The sequence below is a fragment of the Lycorma delicatula genome, chromosome 3 (genome assembly GCF_047948215.1).
Source record: "Lycorma delicatula isolate Av1 chromosome 3, ASM4794821v1, whole genome shotgun sequence".
NCBI lineage: Eukaryota > Metazoa > Arthropoda > Insecta > Hemiptera > Fulgoridae > Lycorma > Lycorma delicatula.
Window position 1 is genome coordinate 144,705,122 of NC_134457.1, and position 24,198 is coordinate 144,729,319.

The window sequence follows — 24,198 nt, forward strand, 5'->3', positions numbered from 1 at the left end:
TTGAAGAACCTTAGTTAGAACCAAGGATGAAAAACTAGGATTCAGGAAATAAATTTGTTTTATAATTTTTGGAAAGTAGGCAAACTTGTCACCAATGGTGAAACGTTTAAATGATGATGGTGGAAAATTCCCAATGGTTTTTACAAATCTTTTCAAAAGTGATCTGGAGTTAATTTTTTTGGAGTGAATTATAACTGTTGCTGGAAAAAAACGTTACTACAATTTACACACAAAAGAAATTTCCTTTCAGGGATGGCACTTAGGGTTCTCTGTAAATTCCAGATCTTAAGACTAGTAAGAAACGCCATACTAATTGGGATATAACTGTTAATTCAAATTGATGATTAAAGGTTAGAAAAAAAATGGTAAGAGGCTATAGAAAGATGTACATCTGCAGAACTACACATTGTACACAAAGCTGTATGGCAATGAATATTCTAAAGATTTAAAGGTTTGATTACATATGCACCAACCTTCATAACAAGGTCTTGCTCCATCTACATCCAATTTTTAAACCTCAAAAGAACTTATGAAAGAGAGGAAATGCTTTTAATGATTAAAAATTGTTCACGATATGTTAAAATTCATGGAAATAATATCAGAAAAGCAATATTTCAGTGATTAGATACCAGTTTTTTTCCAGAAAACATTACAGAAATTAAAATACAATATTCTAAATAAATTAAATTATGAGAGTATATGTATGTATAAGAGCATGAATGTTTAATAACTTGCTTTTGTTTAATCACTTTCTTACTTTTTCAGCAATTGCTCACATCATCAAATATTTACAAAATTAACAATATAGATGAAAATTATAAATAGAAATAGTTGTTATACATACCAAACTGTCAGCAAATATAAAAAAAGCAGCTACAGTATACAGCAAAGTTGAAATAAAGGCAGTGACTTTGTTGAGTGTAGTTGATGGTTGTGTAAAAGAATTAAAAAAAGCCTTTAATGAAGTTAAAACCAATGAAATTAATCCTATAGAAACAAGTATAGGGAATGCTTTACCCAGAGTATTATCAAATTCCTTTTTGCTAAATGCTGTAACAGAAAAACACAATAAATATATTAAAATTTTGGTCTAATTTCATTTTCATCTCTAGGCATTTTAGGGTTAGATAAAATAAAAATATCTAAACTTTTAAGAGCATTTTTTCTTACAGCTGGCACTAGCAAAAAGTGACAATTAAAGTTTAGCATAAAATAAAAAATTATCAAATTTGTCTTGCAAAAAAGTAATAAATAAAATAAATTAGTTTGAATCAACTTTTGTTATATTTCTAAATTCAACTTTGAAATTAACCTAATTCATCTTACCGTATTTTTTTTGTATATGTCATAAATAAAAATAAAATTATTATTATGTTCAATATTCTAACTTTTTCTTCAACAAAATATGTCAAATAAATAAATACAAAATAAAATTAATTTATCATATGATTCATACTTACACAAACATTGTAGTTTCAGATCCCATTTATGTTTTGTTGTTATTTTAACTATGTTCACATTTATATCATTACAGAGGAATATGGCTTAATGATAATAATTTCATAAACAAGATTCAAATTTGTAATTAAACTTAACTCTTATTCTTTCAATGCAATATACTATATTATGTGAAGGAAAACAAAAAATAAAGAAAGCATGATATATTCCCTGCCAATAGCATTTCTCACAACATTGACTGTTCTGTTACAAATCATAAAATCATATCATATGCTCATTGGAACATTGTTTCATTTTTAACTGTTTTTGATTGTGTTTAAAAGTCAATTAAAAATGAGTGCTTCTTTGTCGGACTGCACAAAGGAAGAAATGTCAGCAGTAATGTTTTCTCAATTCAGAAGGGGTAAAATACTAACAAGAGATTATTTGTAGAATGCGGCAGCAATATGGAGAGAGGTGTATGAATGGATTGTTTTAGAAAAGGTAAGATTTCTCTTAATGATGAATAATGGTAACCTTTCAACTTAAAGAATAATGACAATATCAGTGATTAAACAACTGATTCGCAATAATCAATAGATTAAAGTTGTAAGTGAGTTGAATATAAGCAATGGCTTGGCATTTTTAATTATTTAAAACTTTTTAATGTCTATCCTCTCTGAGTTCCATGACAACTGTCTGATATATATGAGTTTTTTTAAATTTCTAGAAGTTATTGAAACATAATGAAGATGAAGGAGACTAATTTCCGAAGTGTAAAATAACTGTTTATGAGACTTGGGACCCACTACACAATACTGATTTGACTCTCAGCAATTTTCATCTTTTTGACTCTAGATTCACATAACAGAATTTCTTTACATTATTTTTCACCATAGCACTAATTCACGGATATCAATTAAATTCGCAAGTAGCTATATTTTGAGTAAATTCTTTATTAAACTTTATATGTATAAGTGTTATTGTGAGTGTGATGTGTTTTGTTTGATATATAAAGAAATACTACTTTTAATAATGGATATTAACATAATAAGTACAAACAGCTAGTAACCATGTCAGTAACAAAATAAAAAGTTTGTTTACATCAATAGAAAGAAATAAACACCTTGATATTACAAATAAAGAGGAAATGAAGTTGGGACTGAACAGACTTGCTAAAAGAAGAGCTTCCGGGAATCATTTTTATTCTGATGAAGAGGTCAGAAAGAAGTGTAAAATTAGCTAAGAACTAGACCAAAATGCTTCTTGCAGAAAGAAATTCACAAGCTAGTTAAAAGATGGATTAAGTGCACCAACTTAATGAGGAGGGGGTTGAAAAATAAGCATGTCTTATTTATGTAAGGGCACATAAAAAAATTATCTTAAAATTTCACTTTCCTTTTGACTTACCCTCATAAAGGAAGTTTATTATTAATTTAATACATATATATGATAAGTTAAAGTTCTGAAAACATTTTTAATTACATAACTTTAACCCTTTAAGCAAGAGCTTCAAACCAGCTCCTGTTGTGTCATCCATGGGTTAGTTTGCTATTTAACAATCTTTATTTCTACCCTATATTCAGTCCTTGTGTATCCAAAAATTATGTTTTAAAGAATCTTATGCTTTTTTAAACATTTCTTAAAAGTAACTGTCTAATTTCAAAGTTGAATTTTAATTTCAGAAGCTAGTTACTAACATGGTATAAAAAAATAAATTCACAAAATTCTAACTGATTATTTTTAACTGTATAAAATGCATGTGTATGGGATATTAATAATTTTTAAAGTAGAATTTACAACAGGAAATGCTAATTAATCAGAAATCTATAGAAGATACCTCAATTTTTCCCCTCCTATAAAATTAAAAATAATGGAGGTCATAGCTATACATACATACCATTAATGAAAATAATAAGAAAAAAAACATATTAGGATAAAAGTAAAAAGTAATATTAAAAAAATAAATTTTACGAAACACTATACTTGATTCAATGAATTCAGTGACTGTATTGTTTGTATACAAACAATATAGTTGAAATATATATAAAAATGAAATAACAATATATATTTATATCTGAAATACATAAAAATTATCTATTTTCAGACAAGGTAAAACCTTCAATAAAGATGAATTAAGATATTAGCAGATACTGCAACATGATTCAACAGTTATGTTTTTGATATAAAGATGTACAAATGACGATTGAGTTACATACATAAAACAGTGAAACAATGAAAGTAAAACAATATAATTATTATTATTACACATACCTATTTTTGAATCTATAATACCACCAGGTAGGATTCTTAAAGTATATAGTTCATAAACAGCATAAAATAGTATTCCATAAACAGCAGTCGTTGTTATAAAATTAAATATTGTGAAAAGCTTACTTGAACTTGTTTTTGTAACAGCTGAAATAAAATAAATGTAGATAATTAAAATCCATCTAATCATTAAATATCTATAAAGAAATGTGACACAATAAACCCACCACTTCGGCTAATTACATGGCATGATAGTGACTCTACCTTTCAACCTCAAAATTCTAAGCTTAAATCTTGGTCAAGGTTTTATATACTGTAAAATTTACTTTTATTCACAAAAAAGAAGCATATACATAAATGCTTATACTAAGTATAACGACTTATACTGGGTATAAGTCTGTAGTTATCAGCTTCAGAAAAAAAAAAATTCTAAGACAATTGTATATGTCCATCATCATTTAAAAAATTAAAAGTTTTATAAAAAGTAAAATCTGTTGTTTTATTTACAATTAAAATGTACTCTAGAAAATAAAAATCACAACAGAAAAATTAACGTAAAATTAAGAAAAGCTCTGACCATGTGTCTGTAATTTTATACAGATTTTTATTAAAAGTTAAGTTCTTTTACATTGTGATTATTACAAGAATGCCCAAAAAGGAGTGTAATGTATTTAGGGTGAATGTATGTATGTTTGTTCCACCGTAGCAGCACTATGGCTGAACCGATTTAGATATATGACCCTGCGTTGGAATCCTTACGTTATTGGGAGTGTCGTATAAATATATATGTAGTAGTGGAGATTTGCCAGCGGAAGCATAAACTTTAATGAACTGTGTGAATTATGAGCCTCTATCATTGTGTTAGCTGGGTTTGAACTGAACGATTCAAATCAGTTGAATGAATATTATTACAAAAATAACAGAATAAATTCAGGTTAAATAAAATAACATCAAATAAATTTAAACAATGTCTGTTTAATAATAATAATGGGCTTCCCATGGGTACTGTGTATGAAGCTAGAATGGTGAGGTGATGTGAGCACGTCATGCGAGGCTAGACCAATTGTCATCAGCCACTGGTAACAAGCGGGGTGCCCCTGGGGCACTGTTTTGGAAGGTACAAGTGGGGATCTTATAAATCTCTGCAAACAATCATCTGATTTTCAAAATTCAAACGGTGTATTTGTTAGCAGATTGAAGGCTAACTTTTTCATGCATCAGGTACACCACTCTTAATCTAACAGATCACGGTTATTCAGAAATGTTATATCTTCGCAACTAATCTTCCGATTTTAAAAATTCAAATGGAGTATTTGCTAGTATAATACAAAATCATGATGGAATCAAACCAGAAAAAAAATTAACTGATATACTCAGAAAAATCATGTGACCTGAGCTATGCCGAGACCACCTTGAGCCTGGCTAGCTCCCACAAACTGACTTTGTAGAGTTTGATGACAGTATGATTAGAGGTAATGCTGTCCACATTGGATGGGGGATTGAGTCCACTATTGCTGAATTTGATGCTTTAGGGGGACAGGGCAGCAAAGTGGAATGGTGTATGCTGCCATTAATATTGTGTTAGGCTGTGCGTAAACTGCAAGGGACCATCCTAGATAGATAGAGCTGTCATAAATCTGAGCAGTCACATCTTTGCCAATGGCCAGGCCTACAGAGCAATAAGTCATGTGAGACAACAGGGAGTTTAGCCATTAGTTGTTTTGATCCCAGAAAATTGCTGTACAATCCGCACGATAAAAATTCTCTCAAGGAATTCAATCGGAGATATCTGTAAGTTTAGATTGGTTTGTGCTAACTAAATAAATAAATTGAAATGTTTAGTTTCCTCATTTAGCTCAGTATATTAAATATGTTATATCATAAATTTTCGAATTGTGAATTTTGCTCAATGATGACTAAGAAGTATTAAGTAATAAAAACAATTATAAAAATTAAAAAACGACTCCCAAAAAATAAAAAAAAAGAACTAAAAAAAGAAAAGGTATGGAAAATGGTATAAAAACGTTGTTATGCAGTATTTAATTAAATAAAATGGGCGATCAATCAACTTTCAGACAGTTTTAATTTGTTTAAATATATTTTTCATGTCGTAGAAATAAATTCTAGAAATTTGTCTAATGATTAAATTCTCAAAAGATCTTATACTGTTAAGAAAATTTTTTCCTTTAAAGAAAATATTTAAATGAAGTTAGGGGGTCCTGAATAGTAATTGTCCTATATTAAATAGTAATTATTCTACATTAGAGTCCCCCGACTGCATTTATATATTTTCATTTAAGGAGAAGATTTTCTTATCGATATAAAACCTTTCTTTCCTTTTCCTGTTTAGCCTTCGGGAATTACTGATCAGGTATTTCTTCATAGGATGAATGAGGATGATATGTATGAGTGTAAATGAAGTTTAGCCTTGTACAGTCTCAGTTCGACCATTCCTGAGATGTGTGGTTAATTGAAACCCAACCACCAAAGAACACCGATATTCACGATCTAGCATTCAAATCGATGTAAAACCTGGTGAGAACTTATACAACCTTAAATGCCAACTATTTATACAACATGAAAAATATATTTAAACAAATTAAAACTATTTGAAAGTTGATCAGTCTCCCATTATTTTATTTAATTAAATATTGCAAAATGATGTTTAGTCCTTTATTTCCATACCTTGTTTTTTTAGTTCAATTTATTTATTTTTTGGGTCGTGTTTTTTTAATTTTTACAATTGTTTTTATTATTTTTTTACAGTTGCATGATTACTTAAATTAAATTTATTTTAGTGTTTTTGTATCACAGTGAAGAGGTAATATTTATTATAAACCTTCACAGGAGAAGGTTTGAAGAACCTTCACATGAGATAATGACTGTACAAGTTACTGTTACAAACTTGGTGCCTAGGTGTAACTTGGTGCCTAGGTGTCTGTAAAATAGGACTGTATAGAATTAATGAAAAACAAAATGTATATCAGAAATTTTTCTCACAATTTTCTGATTTTGAAAATGTGCATATTAAAATATATTTTTTAAACAAAGATTTCTTTTAAGGAAATAATGAAAAAATTGTTAGTTGATAACATTCACATATATACTTCAAGTTTTTTTAATATCTTCTTAGTTAACAAACTAATAGCGTGTCTATAAAGTCATTGTGTAGTTTTAAATTATTGTAACTTTGAAAGTAAAAATAATGGAGAAGAACATACCAAATTTTTACAAAGATAAACTAACATTAAATGATTGTAACTTATGGTCAATGAAGTTCATTTTGAGTTTTGCAAGTTACCCTATACAGATCAATGAGGTAATCCAATTCCTGATATACTACGCCAAATACATCAGAAACAACAGCTCCAATTAGCTTCATTGTGTGCTGTTTCATCATACATCATGTTACTGACAGGTATGGTGCACGTTTGCTGGAGTTATGCTTCACAAAATTCCAGACATAAAATTAAAGAAGTAAGTCAAGGGTCTGTAAAGGTCTCTGTTTACCACTACCTATCATTGGGATAATTTCTCATTGAGAAAATTATGAACAGAGTTTTAATACAAAAAAAAATACCACTCTGATAAATGTTATTATCATTTCCTATTTGGGTAAAAGCAAACAGTTCAAACGTGTCCTAACAACAAATGTCGTGGTAGATGGATGTTTAGTAAATACGGTACATTATATAAACAATTATATCATTATAATATTTATACATACTTTATTTATATTTAACTGGTAAATGTAAATAATATTAAGCATTTATAAATAAATTGCATATCATAATAATATTGCAAACACTTAACATTTAACAATTAAATAGAACATTTCAAGAATGCAATAGAAAGAAATATAAACGTTAACTACTGAATTAATTTAAAATTTATACTTACATTTATAAAATACTCTGTCATCTAATAATGAAATAAGTAATGTGATAGTAAGGAAGTTAAAGAAATTGAAATTACCAGTGATAATAATGCATATCTGTAGGAATAACTGCAAAAGAATAAAACAAATCGAATAAATTCAATATTGAATAAAAATACTGTTAAAATAAAACACATACTAAAACTGCATATGTTCAATGTGTATATATTATTAGATTTCCATACTTATAAGAAGTAATTTCAACTAGTTACTCTCCTATTTATTGGTAGACAGTACAATTAGTGGTAGACAAGCACTTCAATTTTTCAGCAAACCTGTTGAATGGTATACATAATTAGGCAATAACTAGATAATTACCTTGTAATACATGCTACTAATGAAAAGATAAACTTATGATCGGTCACGACACTGTAACACCGAAGAAATTTTCATAGCACCCTTTGCAATGCCCTATGTATAATAAAGTATTTCTTCTATGTTACATAAAGAGTGAAAAATATCAAACCAGGTTTCCCAATTAGAAAACACAATTTTGAAAGGTTAGGTTTTATTATAATTTTATTAACAATCCTCAGGTAAGGCTACAATCCACAAGGTAAGGCTTTTCACTTTACTCTGGTAGAGTAGAGCAAGTTAGTGCATTCACCATTATAGTACAGATAGTGTTCTGAAAGCCCCAATTTCAGTATAGCACAGTTTTTATGCAGCGTTTTTTCATCTTGGCGACGAATGCAGGCACTGCTAAATTATTGGAGTAGTTTTATTAAAAATAATTTTTAATTATTTAGCAGTTAAATTTAATGTCATATCTGTTTAATTATTCACATTAGATGTATTTCCTTCTCCCACAATTTATTGACAATGCTAAATTCTCTTAATGAAATAAGTGACATCACTGAAATATTGTCATAGGGATTCTCTATTATTACATATTATAACTTGAAGACTTTTAAAATTAGATGGCATAAGAAAAAATAATGGTTCTTGGGTGTATTCATGACAATTTTTATATCTACGTTTGTTAACTTTGAAATACAGGGTTTTCCCTTTCTATGACATGAATTTTTATTTTCTTGTTTGTTTCATCAGGATTAGTGAGTTTTTAAATAAAAGTATTTAAAGTAAAGTAAAGAAAAGTATTTCAAAGTATAAGGGTTGATCTTGAAAGGGGGAAAAAAGCACAATTTTAGTACTGGCCTGTTTTTTACTTGATATCTCCAAACTGGATGAGCCAATTTGGATGAAACATGGCACAATGATTTCTGCGAACAAAATACTGATAACATATATTTTTGGCAAAAATTGATTAAGGGGAGCAGGTAGAGAGGTTACATTCTTATCCTCCATTAGATGATTCCACTACATTAGTATGTTACTTATTATGTATTTGGGCAATTTCATTCATGAGGAATATAATAACTTTTTTTTTTTTTTGCTGTCTGTTATCTGCTTGATAACCGAACTAAATTTAAAAATTTTGTATGACTTCTAAATATTAGTACAAACTTTTAATATAAAAAGTTTAGGGTTGGAGCGAATATCAACATTTTTTTAAAATACTTCTTTACTTGCACACCTATATACTTAAATCTTCCACTTAATTTTCCACCAAAGTAATAGAGACAAGAATTGCATAACTGGTTTCATGCAACTCTATGTTGGCTAAGTCTATTAGTTTCATACTTATAATAGGAAAGAATAACAGAAAAGACACTCTCAAAGTTTATTTGGGTAAAATTTTAATTTAAATGTTAATTTTCCTTACTCTTTATTTATAAATTTATCAGAAATATCTTTAGCTCTTGATCACTCTGCTTTGTAGTTAGTTATTTAGGGAATGATACTTCTGGTAAATACTTTATCAGTACTTTATGCAATACTTTATCAGTAACTTGACAATGTATAATAATAATAATAAAAAACATAAAGCATATAATAATGAATTTTAAACAGTACTATAATACTGATAATTATAAATGATAATAACTAACAACACAACAACAAATTAAGTAGCTATAGAAAATTATATTATTTTATAAATAAAATTAACTCCCAGCATTAATATCAGCTGATATTTGTTACTTATCATAAATGAAACAAATCAGACTGTTAATTTACAACAATGCAACTTATTAACTCTATTTCACCTTTTTATTTCAACATATTTATAAGGGTAAGTATCTTACAACATGATTTTGCTATTATCATGCCCAATGTTTATTATCATCAATACATTAGCAGTCTTTGAAGTTCGTTATTGTATGCATTATGAATGTAAAATGCAATAAAATTGTTCATGCAGTGCATTTTACCTCATTTTATTGTTAACATGATTTTTCTGTCATTGCAAATTTGAATTCTTATAACTTTATAACAAAGACATTAACAGAAAAACCGATTTCACCGTTGTTTTTCTTTAAAATATTTAATAGAAATCATACATCATATGTCCACCTTCCTATTTAAAAAAATTATTAAGATTCAATATGACGGATAAAAATGAAAAACCTACCATAATGCTGATCTTTTAAAAATATATAGAACCCTATTTCTTTCTGCTTGATGTATATATATATATATTATTTTACTGGAATTATTCTTTTTAAGATTCATATTATTCTTCTGTACAGTTAAATTATATTTTAAATTCTATTAACCCTTAACTCACTAACTGAGTTATATCATATTGCTCGAATATTTTGAAATGGTGTCCCTCACACATGAAGAAAGTCTCTCAACACCCTCACCACACAAGTACCTTTCGCACATGTTCTCTTCTTTCAATCACCATTCTAAGTTGTGACCTTCAGTGCTTGTTAGTATAATGTTGTCATAATGCGGTCCTTTGTAACAGTAGTTGTTGTACGCTGCTATATTCTAATGTTTGTCGGTTTTGTGTGCTGCACCTCGTAGTGAGTGTACTTCTTTTTGTAGTCTATTTTTTAATTAATTCATTCTTTTTTCATTATTTTTAAGTTACGAGTCTTTTTTCGATATAATTGTTATACATTTTCTTAGAGGTAAAAAACTTTATTATTCTGTTAAAGGTAATTACATTTTTCGTTATGTATTTTGGAACTATCTGAACTGTATATGATGAATAGCGATTCTAGTGTTAGTAATATTTCAACTGATGATCCTGAAGTCATAAATAGTTTGACTGAAAATTTATTTTATGAAAACCTTGGTAATGTAGATGATCCAGACGTAAAGACTATGTTATTGAAAGTGATCACAACATTTCATCTGAACAAAGTAAAGATAATTCGGATGGTGAAATAACTTCTGATCTTTGGGACACTACATTGTTTTTATTACTGTAAAAATGGGCTTAAAATGGTCAGCTGAATGTCTTCACAAAGGAAATACCAGAACTCAACAGCACAATATCATGGTGAAGCTTCCAGGACTAAAACAATGCTTTAGGTTCGAAACCAGAACAAATTGAAACTTGGGGTCTAATTATTGACAATGACCTATTATGCAGAATCATAGACCTTACTAATGTATAACTTCAAATAGTTAAAGAATTCTCAAAAAAACCCAAACGTTGCAGATAAGCACAATATAGACCTTACTGAAATGAAGGCCTCTGTTGGTTTGCTTTTTTACTACACAATTTTTAAATCTAATCATGAAGGCACACGAGCAATGTGGGCTACTGATGGAAGAGGATATGATATTTTTTGTTGCGTTATGAGTGTAAACAGATTTGAAAATTTATTATCGCATTTTCATTTTGAAGATCGTACTGACCATCCTCAACACATCCACCGGCCAATTTCTGATTTATCTGAACGATTGTCAGGATTCATTCTCTATTCTAACTGATTCAAGAGAAAAAATGACTTAATTTCACAACCTATATAGGCCTAACTGAGTATATTTTTTAGTTCTTGATTGAAGAAATATTTTTATTTTATTGTGTTTTTTGATAGTGTATAAAGACAATTTCATCTAAGAATATAATCTTGTGAAAACACTAACATTTTTCAAACATTAAGTTTCTAAAATTTCACTATTGTTGTAACGAACATTTACCTTTGAAAAATGTTTTTTTTTTCTAAAGTAATAATAATAATAATTTAGATTGTAAACTAATAATATTCATTAAAAAATAACCTATATGGAGGGTGGTTAAAAAGTTCCCAACGAACATCTTGAATCTTCTTCTTGGTTAAGGTAGCAGTGTGGGGACACGCATTGTCATGAAGGAGGTTTACGCCGAACAACAGTTTCCCGCATTGTTGATTTTAGATCAAATGTCTCAGTTTGGTGAGCATTTTACAGTACACGTCAGCTGTAATTGTTGATCCACATTCCATGACATCAACCAAAATGACACCCTTTTCATCCCAAAAAACATTAGCCAACATTTTTCGATGTGAGTACAGAGATTGCTTAAACTTTTTTGGTTTAGGGAACTTGAATGGCGCCACTGCATTGACTGTTGTTTCAATTCTGTGTTGATGTAGGAAATCCACATCTTGTAACCCATAACAATGTGGGAAAACAACTCATTTCCATCTTGTCAATAGCAATCCAAAAATGCTCGTCCACTGCAAATTCTTTGCTCTTTGTGGCAGTCGGTGAGTATTTTTGGTACTCATCTTGCACATAGTTTGTTATATCTGAGCTTTCCTGCGACAATCGTGTAGATGGAGGTGTGTCCAACATGAAGAAATTCATCAGCCAGAGCATTAATCAACAATCTCCAATCACACTGCAGTTTTCGGTTCACTTCTTCAACGATTTCATTAGTCTGAAAACTGGGCCTGGCACTTCGTTCTTCGTCATGCCCATCTGTGCGGCCATTTTTAGTCTCGACACCATTGTCTAACCTTTCCTTCACTCATTACTGTAAGTCCATACATTAGGCACAACTCCTGATGAATTTCAACAGTTGAAGATCCTTTTGCATAAAAATATCAAATCAGTGCGCACTTCACAACTGGTGGGAGAAATGACTGTCACTTATATTGCAATCTGCATTCACCAACAGGCAATGACTACTGAATCAAAACAACTGCAGTGGCTTTGTAAATAACCGATGGCCCTGCATGCGTGAAACTGCATTCAGACACATTAATATTTAAATATAAACAGACAGCCCTTACTTTATGAATGTGCCTCATATTTAAAATATAATACAAACATGCAAATAATAGACCATGCTAATTACCACCAACTAAAAAGTATTTTCCTAATTTTTATTATTTCTAATTATTGCTAATATCACTCACATTATTTTATACATTAATTATTCACCGACTGTAATGAAAAGGGATAAAACACCATCACATTAATATTTAAATATAAACAGACAGCCCTTACTTTATGAATGTGCCTCATATTTAAAATATAATACAAACATGCAAATAATAGACCATGCTAATTACTACCAACTAAAAAGTATTTTCCTAATTTTTATTATTTCTAATTATTGCTAATATCACTCACATTATTTTATACATTAATTATTCACCGACTGTAATGAAAAGGGATAAAACACCATCACAGTTTCTTTGTTCATTTCCAGTAAGTAAGTTTTCAAAATTGTAATTATTTTAAATGTTATAATTATTTTTTTTCTTTTAAATGAAGAGGATGAGCCAATATTCTATATATTATTTGTTGTGAAGACATCTTTATTGTAGAAGAATAATACTGATACTATGAATATTATAGTTATATATTATAGTAAATACAAGTACATAAAAGATTGTCATATAATACCTACTAAGTGACCATCAGTGGACGTTTAACTGTTTAGTCTACATAACTGTTAATGAACCACAATAATGCCTAAACAGATTAAAAATTAACTAGCTACAAGGTGGCACACCTCCGCACCTAGGCACTCCGGGCAGGTTGCCCTGGCGGGTGGTATCTTGGAATGGGATTACTAGGTGTCCAAAACTGATTACCTCTTGTGTAAAAATTTCTTTTTTTTAATGATGAAAATTGATATAACGATTTGAAGTTATGGCTTTGACATTCTTACATATCACCACCAAAGCTTGTTGTGAAATCCATTCTGAGATATTTGCAATTTTCATCTGAAAATTCAGATCCGGTTAAGAAGTACTAAATTTTCCCAAAACTTTGGTTGCTACTTGTACAGAACTTCTAGGAGCAACTGTATACTCGAATATGTATCTCACTTGTTTATAAAACTAATAGTGTGTTATCATTTAGTTCCAGTCCATTGTTATAGTAGGTAGACCCTACACTTTGGTAAAACTATGTATTTCAAACATGCGCAAATTTTAGAGCCAAACTTACCGAAACAGGCTAGGTTATCTTTCACTATGAAAATATGAATGTAAACAAGGTTGCATAAGTTCAAGGGGCATTTTTTTCACTTAGCAACTTAGTCCATCTCATATACATAGTCAAAGAACGAGTTAATATTCGAATGATAATATATATTATTAATATATATTTCGCATATATATCGATATATAATAATACAAGTATACACCTGACCACCACGAGATATGTACTAACGAATCAGGATTTTCTGCTATTAATGTATTCCAGTGCTAAGCTAAGGAAGATGCACACACATACAAATGCCCTTTAGTAGGGTACGATATAAAAATATGACAACAATGCAACAGTATCATTAACCATGGTAATACCATTACCATAATATACCACTTACTTCTGGTACGTGTGTGATGCCTTCATGCACATATACATCAAATAAAAATATTTTTATTTCTGTAATAATTAAATATTGCTCAAATTACCTGAATATAAAATGCTATTGTTTTAATAGATTGTAGAGGGAAAAAGAATAATACTGGAAGAAATAGCTCAGCGAAATTTGCAAATACTGTATTTAGTTTCAAGAACCAAGGTGGTAAATAGTGACAATAATATGCCAAAGGACTCGGAAGAACCATAGACTCAAAATGAATATTTAATGCTGAAAAAAAAGAAAATAATATACATTTTATAAAAAAATAATAATTATTTAACTAAAAAAATTTCACAAGTAAAATTGCCAAACAATAAATAAAATAATTTAATATAGAAAACACATATGCAGTTATATTTTGGATATTACTTCATGTTCTGATTGAGATATTCATATACACATCATAAAATTTGTAATTTAGCATCTTAGCAGTATAGAATGATTATCAAATAAAATATAAAATATCGCTACTACTTATTATTTTTAAAATTCTCTTACATTAGTGTTCACAGTGTACTGCTTCATCAGATATATAAAATATTTTTCTTTAAAATTTATAAAAGGATTAATCTTTTTTATCCTTAATCTGATAGTTAAATTTGACTAACAGGTAGTTAACAATCTGACCAGGAAGGAGTAACATCCTTCTTTTCTAAATTTTAAAGAAAAATGTTTTTCTTTAGTATTTATGTACCATGAAATCATCAAGTGGAATTTTTGAAGTAATTAGCAGTATGTGCTATTTTTATTACGCTTATTTGATAATAATATATATACACACACACACACACACAAATGTTTGAACAAAAAGGATAAATTTATATACTTTTTCTAGCAGTTTCCAGATTGAAAACTACTGCTGAAATGCCTCTTTGATACCGCCTTGAGATCAATTTGCGATTTCACCTTTATCTCATTTATTGTTGAAAAACATTGTCCCTTGAGAGTCCTTTTAAGTTTGGGAAATAAGAAAAAGTCACAGGGAGCCATGTCTGGAGAATAGGGTGGTTGTGGCATCACAATGGTGTTATGTTTCACCAAGAACAGTTTGATAGATAAGCAAAGCGGTGTGCGCTGCTATATTGTGGTGTAAAATTCACCAGTTGTCTCTCCAAAGTTCAGGTCACTTTCTCTGGATTGCCTAATGTATTTTATGTAAAACTTCTAGGTAGTACTTACTTCTAGGTAGTAGTTAATTAAAATTTTAACAAATTTAAAAATCTGACAGAATATTATAACATGTGATGAAACAAGTTCTAGGTAACAATATTATATGAATAAGGGACACACTGCAGACACCTAAGTTCAACTAAGCTGCACAAGTCAACCCACTGGGTTGGTCTAGTGGAGAATGCGTGTTCGCAGATCAGCTGATTTCAAAGTCAAGAGTTCCAACATTCAAAGTAAAGGCAGTTACTTTTATATGGATTTGAATACTAGCTCATGGATGCTGGTGTTCTTTGGTGGTTGCGTTTCAATTAACCACATATCTCATAAATGGTCAACCTGAGACTGTACAAGACATTTCACTTACACTCATACCTATTATCTTCTGAAGTAATACCTGACAGTGACTCCTGGAGTCAAAAAACAGGAAAAAAAGTTGCAAAAGTCAATACCCTGAATAAAAACAAGATAAAAACAAAAATCACATAATAAGATATATTTTAAAACTAGCATAGATTTACGTATATATATATATATATATAGCAAACATGAAAACAAACATTATTTTATATTTGACAATAATAATCCAATTACAAGAGATGAAGTTATTTGAAATAATATGTACCTTGAAGAAACTTTTATAACCATTTATACATACAGGGGAATTCCCATAACTCAAATATTCAAGGGAGTAAAAAAAAAAAACTTGGGAAAATATGAGTTAGAGAAACATACATGTTTTGAAATTACTACCCACTGTAAATTCACTCACATAAAATGTATGGCACTATTTAAGAAAATATTACATTTTTTCCATATAGTCTTATTATATCACAGCAATATTGTCATAGAAAATGATTCAACATTATAAATACAGTATACAGTACGTACTACTGGTTAGTACTTATATATAGTATGTCTGTAGTTAGTTAACTTACCTGAAGAGTATTCATTACCACAGAAGACACACACTAAACAAAATGTAGGCTAATAAATGTACACAAAAATAATGTACCATTAACCACATTTTTTCTCACTGATAATCAATTTATTGCACAAAAATTACTAATGAATGAAGAATACAAAAGGCTATAACTTATTATGAAGAGTAAAATATATAATTGTTGTATATAAAACATGGTTCAGTTTTAAGTTCAAGGATTGTGTTTTCAAGTTTTTCAGTTAAAATAAAATCAAAATTAAAATTATAAAAAATAAAATAAAAACTGAAGAACTGATTAAAAAAATTGTTGATAGTTGTCTGATGTTTATTCTGATGCAGTGTAGCCAACCATTTTTCTATATCTGCCACCGTGGCAAAAACTGATTCTGGTCATCTTTTGACACAACAAATTATTCAACAGAATCACCGTTATCTGTAACTCCCATTAAATCTGAGGTGGTATGCAGGATAGTTTCATCATTGTCGTTATCCGAATCAGTCTGTATGGTGTCATTTTCATTTGCCTTTGCGTTAATCGTATTGATTACAATATCTTTGTCAACAGAGTATTCGGCTACTACCAAATCTTCAATAGTAAACATAATCCTGAAAAGTTATGTCAATGGGTACTTGGAAAACATTGCTAACTGACTGCCATTCATTATCACAGTCATCACTATTATTGTTGCTTATACCAAAGGTTTTCACAACTAGTTTGTTCACTTTCTGACAAAATAACGGGTTGTTATGGGCTTTTAAATCCAGCTTTTTTAAAAGTTAAAAATTGTTAGTTCAGTTACATCATTCCAAGATTTTTTAACTTCCCATAGACAATGAAGAAGATTAATTTCTGGTAACATTTTCATTATAATCCTTTTTCAATAAATTTGTTTAAAATTTTGTATGATGTCCTGAACCATTTGATTAGAGTTTAGAGGTAACATTTAGTGGAAAGAAAACTCATTTTATCGATAACAATTCCTGAGGAAATGATTTTAGATGTGCCAGGCAGTTGTCAATAAATAGAACAATCTTTCTATTTTTCGAATGATATTAATAATGATCTGATTTGAATAACCATTTTTCAAAGATTTCACTCTAAAACCCACAATTTTTTATTGGGTTCGTACTGAATAGGCAAAGATTTAAAGTTAGCAAAATAACATGGAATTTTCGATTTACCAATTAAGAGAGTTTTCAAATTTTCTGTCCCCAACAACTTTGCATCTAAAAGAACTGTGATGCGGTCTTTACTTCGTTTCCCACCACAGAATTTATCGCAGTCCAGTTTCATCAGTGTTAAAAATGTCTGATTCGTTGTATGTGCTCATAATTTTTCTTTTAGCATACTGTTTATCCACGTATAACAAACTTCTTCAATTACACTAGCACTTTCACCACACATTTAAAAAATTATTCCATGCCTAACTAAACTTATTAAGCCAACCCACACTAGCTTTGAAATCCATACAATTAAACAGTCTCACAAAGTACTCAGCTTTTTCATGTAAATTTGGTCCACAGATAGATAAATCTTGATTACGACTGTTTTTAAACCTCTCTAAAACAGAATAAGAACGCCCTTGTTTTCAGTAGCAAATAAACTCAAAACAGACACACGAAAACTATGCATACGAGCTGAGATGGTTATAAAGACACATTGACTGAAACTTCTTACGACAAACAAGTTCTGGTGAATACTGACGCCTGATGTATAAGATTTTGCTTCCTTCTTTAACTGTATGTTGAGTCTTTCTTTTTTGTTATCGCACAATACAGGAAGTGAATCATGATTGTTTCATATTTCTGAACTGAAAAAATGATCAGTATTATAGGCCTAATGTTAAATTTAAGTTTTTTACTTCCTTGTACGAAGTAAAGGAAGTATTGTGATTGTGAGAACTTTTGGTTTCAAATTTCAACGGAAATATTCATTTTTACTAGTTTCAGCATGACGTTTGTACACATGTATCTCGCATAACTCAAAAACAATTAGCCGCAGGATGGTGAAATTTTGGATTTATGACTGTTGTAATATCTACTTGTAGACATCACCTTTTGATTGCAATCAACTGGACTGGACCAAAAGTGTCCAGTGTCCAAAAATCAAAAAAATTTGGATTTTGGACTCTTTCTTAACTTCAGTAATAAGCCCTCATCAAGATCTTTTCAACGATATCATAAGTGGAACATTTTCATTGGTTCCAGAGTTATAACCAAATAGAATTTTAATTAATGAAATATTTGGATCTTATAAGGGGAAGGCACACTGGTTTGAATCAGACTTCATCATCTTTTTTTTACTTTAAATATATTGATTTATTAATAATTATTAACCTCCGATTATAAAAAAATTACAATAAATAATAACTCAGTAACATTTAAAACAAAAAAAAATATGAAAAAATATCAGAAGTTTTAATGAAATAAAATTTTATGTACCTTCGTTTTAAAAAAATATGTAAATGTAATTTAATAGCTGTACAAGGACGTCATGTAGTGTCAACATCAGATTTTTTTGATTTTTTGTAATAAACTAATCAAATTTTTTAGTTTGAATTAAAGGAATTATATTTCTGTATAATGTAATATGCCAGGAATTAGAATAAATTTTGAGTTTAGAAATTTTCGAGTTATAGGAATTTGACTGTATATGTAAATATATTTTGATTCAAACTATACCAAATTACCCAATATAAAATTCAAATGTTACTGGTAAAGCTTTTTATTGTTATTTTTTCTTTAACAATTTTATCGCATTCATAGAGTTGAAAACAGTGGTTATATTATTTATCAGATGCTTCATTTTTTTTTCAAGTGCTATTTGGACAGATGTTTTGGTAATTTGCACTCTTTGAAAGTTAGTGCAAACTTAATTAACATATCTGTTTTTCAATTATCAAATTAAAAAAAAAATACAATCTGCACAAAATATAATTTACTTTATGTCCAGAACATATTTCAGCAAATACTGAAGGTAATATCTAAAAAAATTAAAGTTATGAATTACAACAACTTTGGAACTAAATATTTTTTTTATACTATTTTAAAATCATTGTATATGTATTGTAAATAAAGTATTTTTAAAATTCTTAGTTAACAGTCAATTTTTCAGTAGCATCTTAAACAAGTAAGATTAAAATGATTAAACAAACAGGTTTTTTTTCATTGTAAGGAAAATAGTCTTCCTTGTGATTTTAGAGATCACAAGGACTTGTATTTTTAATTAGAAGTAAAATAACAGATTTACTGACCAGTAAGGCCCCACCATGAAGGACATCCACTAATTAATTTAATTATACCAGAAGAAAATATCAATCTAAATAACAACCAACGGACCAACCAAAATGATACTTTTTCACTAGGTGCTGAAGGTGTTGGACGTCTTCTAGTTCCTGGGCGGTATCTGAAAGGTGCTACCAAAATGCACAGAAATCCAGCTTCAAGTAGGAGTACATCCCTTTAAACAATTAACACAATTTATTTTAAATCTTGATTTCCTGTACCAAATAAAAGTAAAAATTCAATTTAAAAAAAAACTTATCTAACAAATCACAAAATCAATACAGAGCGATCGTAAAATTATATATGCACCACTAGTTCATTTTCAAATTATTACTTCTTCATTAAACAGTTAACAGTTTAGGTTTAATGAAAAATGATAAATTAATCACTTTCAAATCACAAGGAAGTTATCCATCTAATGGGTCTTTTAGAGTAATTTAGCGCCAACTTTTTCATCAGAGTTACTAGTAGCACAATTGGGTCAATTTTCAAAGGAAACAAATTTACTAATTTATCAAATAATATATCCAATATATGTTGTACTTAACTATGTTGTTTTTGTCAAATTTTGTAGTTTTTAAAAAATTTATATTAGTCAAACAGAATTGTGATCCAATTTCAATATGGTATGTATATAATTAGCACATTACAGCTAATGCTTCAGCGTGTTCTGTATTCATGAGCTATTAACAAGGCTGATTCTACTTTAATGTGTTCTTTGTATCTATGAGTGAATGTGCATTCAGACTGGGAGATAAGTATTTGGCAGAATCATAGTAGTTTAAATTGAATATGCTAGGGTTACTGTGTTTAATAGCATGTGTTTTATCAGCCTGCTATTGTGTATTCTGTTTATAGTTTTGAAAGGAAAATAAAAAGCTTTCTTTTCTGAAAATGTTCAATAATGAATGATTGTTAAATGTCTGTGTTATGCATTTTCTGTCATTATTTTTGTTATAACTTTTCTTTAGTATGTATTTTAAGTAGGCTTTCTAAACAAGCGTTACGTGTTTTATATTAAGAATTCCTCAGGGTAGTTAGCTAAACATGTATGTATGTATGTCCACTTTTCAAGGGTGATGTAACATGGGTAGAACAGCTCCATATTTCTGGTAAATGCAGATGATTAAATGTGTCATAGATAAGTGTAGGGGGTTTACTATAAACTTTAAGTGTGTTATTTATTTTGAATGTGGTGAGGTCAAGGAATCATTTAAACATTCATACCACTTTTCTTTCAAATTAACATTGCAGGCTTTAAAAGAAAAAAAAAAACAGTTTAACAAAAATATAAGTATTCATAACTAAAGACCACTTTTAGACCACAGTGGTAGATGTGTCTTAGCTGGCAATATATTTTTAATTTCCTCCACATCTATTTATTAGCTTTTAAAATTATTGTAAATACAATTTTTTTTTTTAAACTATAAAGTTGAGCACAAATGTATAAACAGCATAACTTGGCATAAGCATACTTTATTCAGCATTAATCAGAATCAGATATAATTTTAAGATACAGATTTTGTTTTTCAATAAGACCTATACTACAAAACCCAATTCACTACACAGGAAGTTATTCGAAGAATGCAAGCTTCACCTCTACAACATTGTCTTCCAACTTGGCCAAATACTTACATTTTTTAATTACTGTAACTGAATATTTATGGTAATTCAACAACCCTGTCCTACAAAACTTCCCCTCTGTCATTTTGATTGTTTACTAAACATAACATACACCCTCAGTCCAAACTATTAACATTTTTATTCAATTTGTTTATTGCCATACTACACTTATGTTCATTGTTCACAGAAAATGCTTAGTGTGGCTCAAGAAAATATTTTTAAATTATGCATGTAATATTAAAATAATGTATAATATTAAACTGTCTATAAATTGGTTTATTTTTATTATAACTGTTGAAAACTGGTTGTAACAGAAGACGATATATACTAAAGTCTAACCAGCCAAGGTTGCAACCCAACCTTGCACTGATATTGTTTGTTAACGTCAGTTCCAAACCTAAATTAAATGCATTACAAATACCACAACGAACCAACAAGTATGATTGATCATAACTCTGATATCTTAATATAGAAACAATAACATGTAAAAATTTTTGTTTACCTTCACAATGTACTAATAGTAAAAGGCACTAAAAATGCAAAATCTTTTAAATGTCAAAATGAAAAATATGTTAAATCCGATATTTATTATATTTCTTTATTAAGTATCTTCAAAAATAAGTGCTGTAATAAGCTAATGTTTTACACTGCTCATTGAATTATTTTTTGGGTATTTGTGATTTCTGTTCAAAATTAGTACATTAAAAAAAATTTGTGAAGTAAAATTATGTTTAAATTACAATACATAAGGCAAAAACTGCAAAACAAAAGGTATATTGGTTAAAAGTAAAAAATGCATGTATATTATTTTAGACATAAAACAGTTTATAAAATAAAAACAAAGAAAAAGAGTTATATTTACATAATAATGAAAGTAATTACCTAAATAAAAATTAAGCGCAATTAAATTGAAGTGAAAACTCTTCATTTTGATGGAAAAAAGATTGAATACAGCAGATGTGATTTGTCATTATTTTCCCATCAAACAAGTAATGAAGGTTATTTGAATTCAAATTGTTAAAGTACTAGTTGTAACAATATTCTCCTGGTTGATGAATACAATGACCATATTACACATTTCTTCACAAAGGCATGATAAATAATTAAAAAACTAAAGAGCTTTGGATCAGGCTGAATCTTATTTTAATAACTCTCATTAAAATGTTGTAATAACTTAGATTATGCATATTTCAGACTATTAAGAATAAAATACAATAAAAATAGCAAAGCAGAGTCCTTAATCAAAACCTGTTCAAAGGAAATGTTTTAGCAAGCAGAAAATTATGAGTATAATTTTTATTAAAAAGTTATTTAATTCACCTAACTAAAAAAAGAAATTATCATGAAAAGAAAAATTGGTTATTTTAGAACTAATCAATTAAATTTCATATATGACAAACAGATTTGGCTAGGAGAAGAGACAAGATAATGTTTGTGTAAAGGTTTTGCTTCTTGAAATAAGTTAAGAGTTCATTATTATTGTTAATGACCAACCTAACTGAAATCATTCTTATTGCAACTGTAAGGAAATTTTTCTTCACCAGGAGAGGGACAAATCTCAATAAGAAAATAAAAAAAGGTTTATATGAAAATTTCTCCAAATTTTATACACTTAAAGCTGAAAATTACAACTTTTTTTAAATTAGAAAATGGTAACAATATAAAGACATTAACATCAATTTCATCTACTGAGGTAATGAAAAAATATTACAATAAGTATAAACATACATAATTCTTACATACTTATTGTTATTTACAATATTGCATCACATTATACCATCATATTACATTAAGTATCGTATAATGAATGTGATGTCCAAAATCACAAAAAATAAGAATTGTGTGACTTAAAAAAGTTGTAATACTAGATTTTAGGAATGATAGAAGTAGTATGTTAAAAACTTTTATGCAATATGTCTTACAGCTGTAGGTTATTGTTCAATGTACAGTTATCTAAAATTTGGTTTTTAATTTTTAGGTAAATATGAGGGCTATTCAGAAATTAACTTCCAGACTTCTGTACATGAAAGGAGCGGCGGGTAACAATTCTATCTTTGCACAGTTGAATTAAATAGCCCGGTCCAGTGCGATTCTAATAGTGTTACTGCAAATATCACTCGTTTGTTTGTTCCTGTAAAACTCATTTAAAATGGCTGATGTCATAGAAAATTCTGCAGTCTGTGAAGTGTGCGGAATCATCAGTTTCCTTCACATAAAAAATATGTCAGCTGCTGAAATTCATTAAGTACTTTGTACAGTATATGGCCCTCCATATACTGTACTATCATTATCAGTGACAGTGCAAATGGTGCCATATGCTTCAGGAAGGTCAAACAAACATTCATGACAACGAAAGAAGTGGTCGACCTTCAATTGTCATTTGTTGCAAGTATTAATGTGAAAATTTGAGAAAATAATTGATTAACGATAACAGAATTATCCAAATCTTTTTCTTCACATGCGAATAGTTCTGAATGAAATAGTAACCGATAGGTTAGGCTTCAATAAACTTTGTGCTCACTAGGTGCCTAAGCTTTTTTCTGATGAACACACAAAAAAGAGGATGCGTCAGCACTAACCTTCCTTCACTGTAACCATAACAAGAAGGATGAATTCCTTGACTATATTGTAAGATGTAATGACACATGGGTTAAATTTGTTAAAGTGGAAACAAAAGCTCAAACAATGCAGTGGAGTCAAACCAATTCACCTCAAAACCCATCAAATACTTTCTTCAGAAAAACTGTTGGCATCAGTTTTTTGGGACCGTAAAGGTTGATTTTATGGAAATGGTTGATTTTATGGAAAGAGGCACAATAATTAACGCTGAAGCTTACTGCGAGACATTGAAGAAATTGACAAGGTCAC

At 29.1% G+C, this 24,198-nt stretch overlaps 1 protein-coding gene across 1 annotated transcript in view; it reads right to left on the reverse strand.

Annotated features, from left to right (window-relative positions):
* The window catches only part of LOC142322078 (lipase maturation factor 2-like), a 73,952-nt gene that overhangs the window by 26,936 nt on the left and 22,818 nt on the right, over window positions 1-24,198 (reverse strand). Inside the window, exons 4-8 of the mRNA XM_075360729.1 lie at window positions 19,677-19,882; window positions 14,362-14,540; window positions 7,609-7,714; window positions 3,712-3,855; window positions 845-1,050 (exon numbers count right to left, since the gene is read on the reverse strand). Coding sequence (XP_075216844.1) covers window positions 845-1,050; window positions 3,712-3,855; window positions 7,609-7,714; window positions 14,362-14,540; window positions 19,677-19,882 — 841 coding nt within the window. The remainder of the gene's footprint in view (window positions 1-844; window positions 1,051-3,711; window positions 3,856-7,608; window positions 7,715-14,361; window positions 14,541-19,676; window positions 19,883-24,198) is intronic.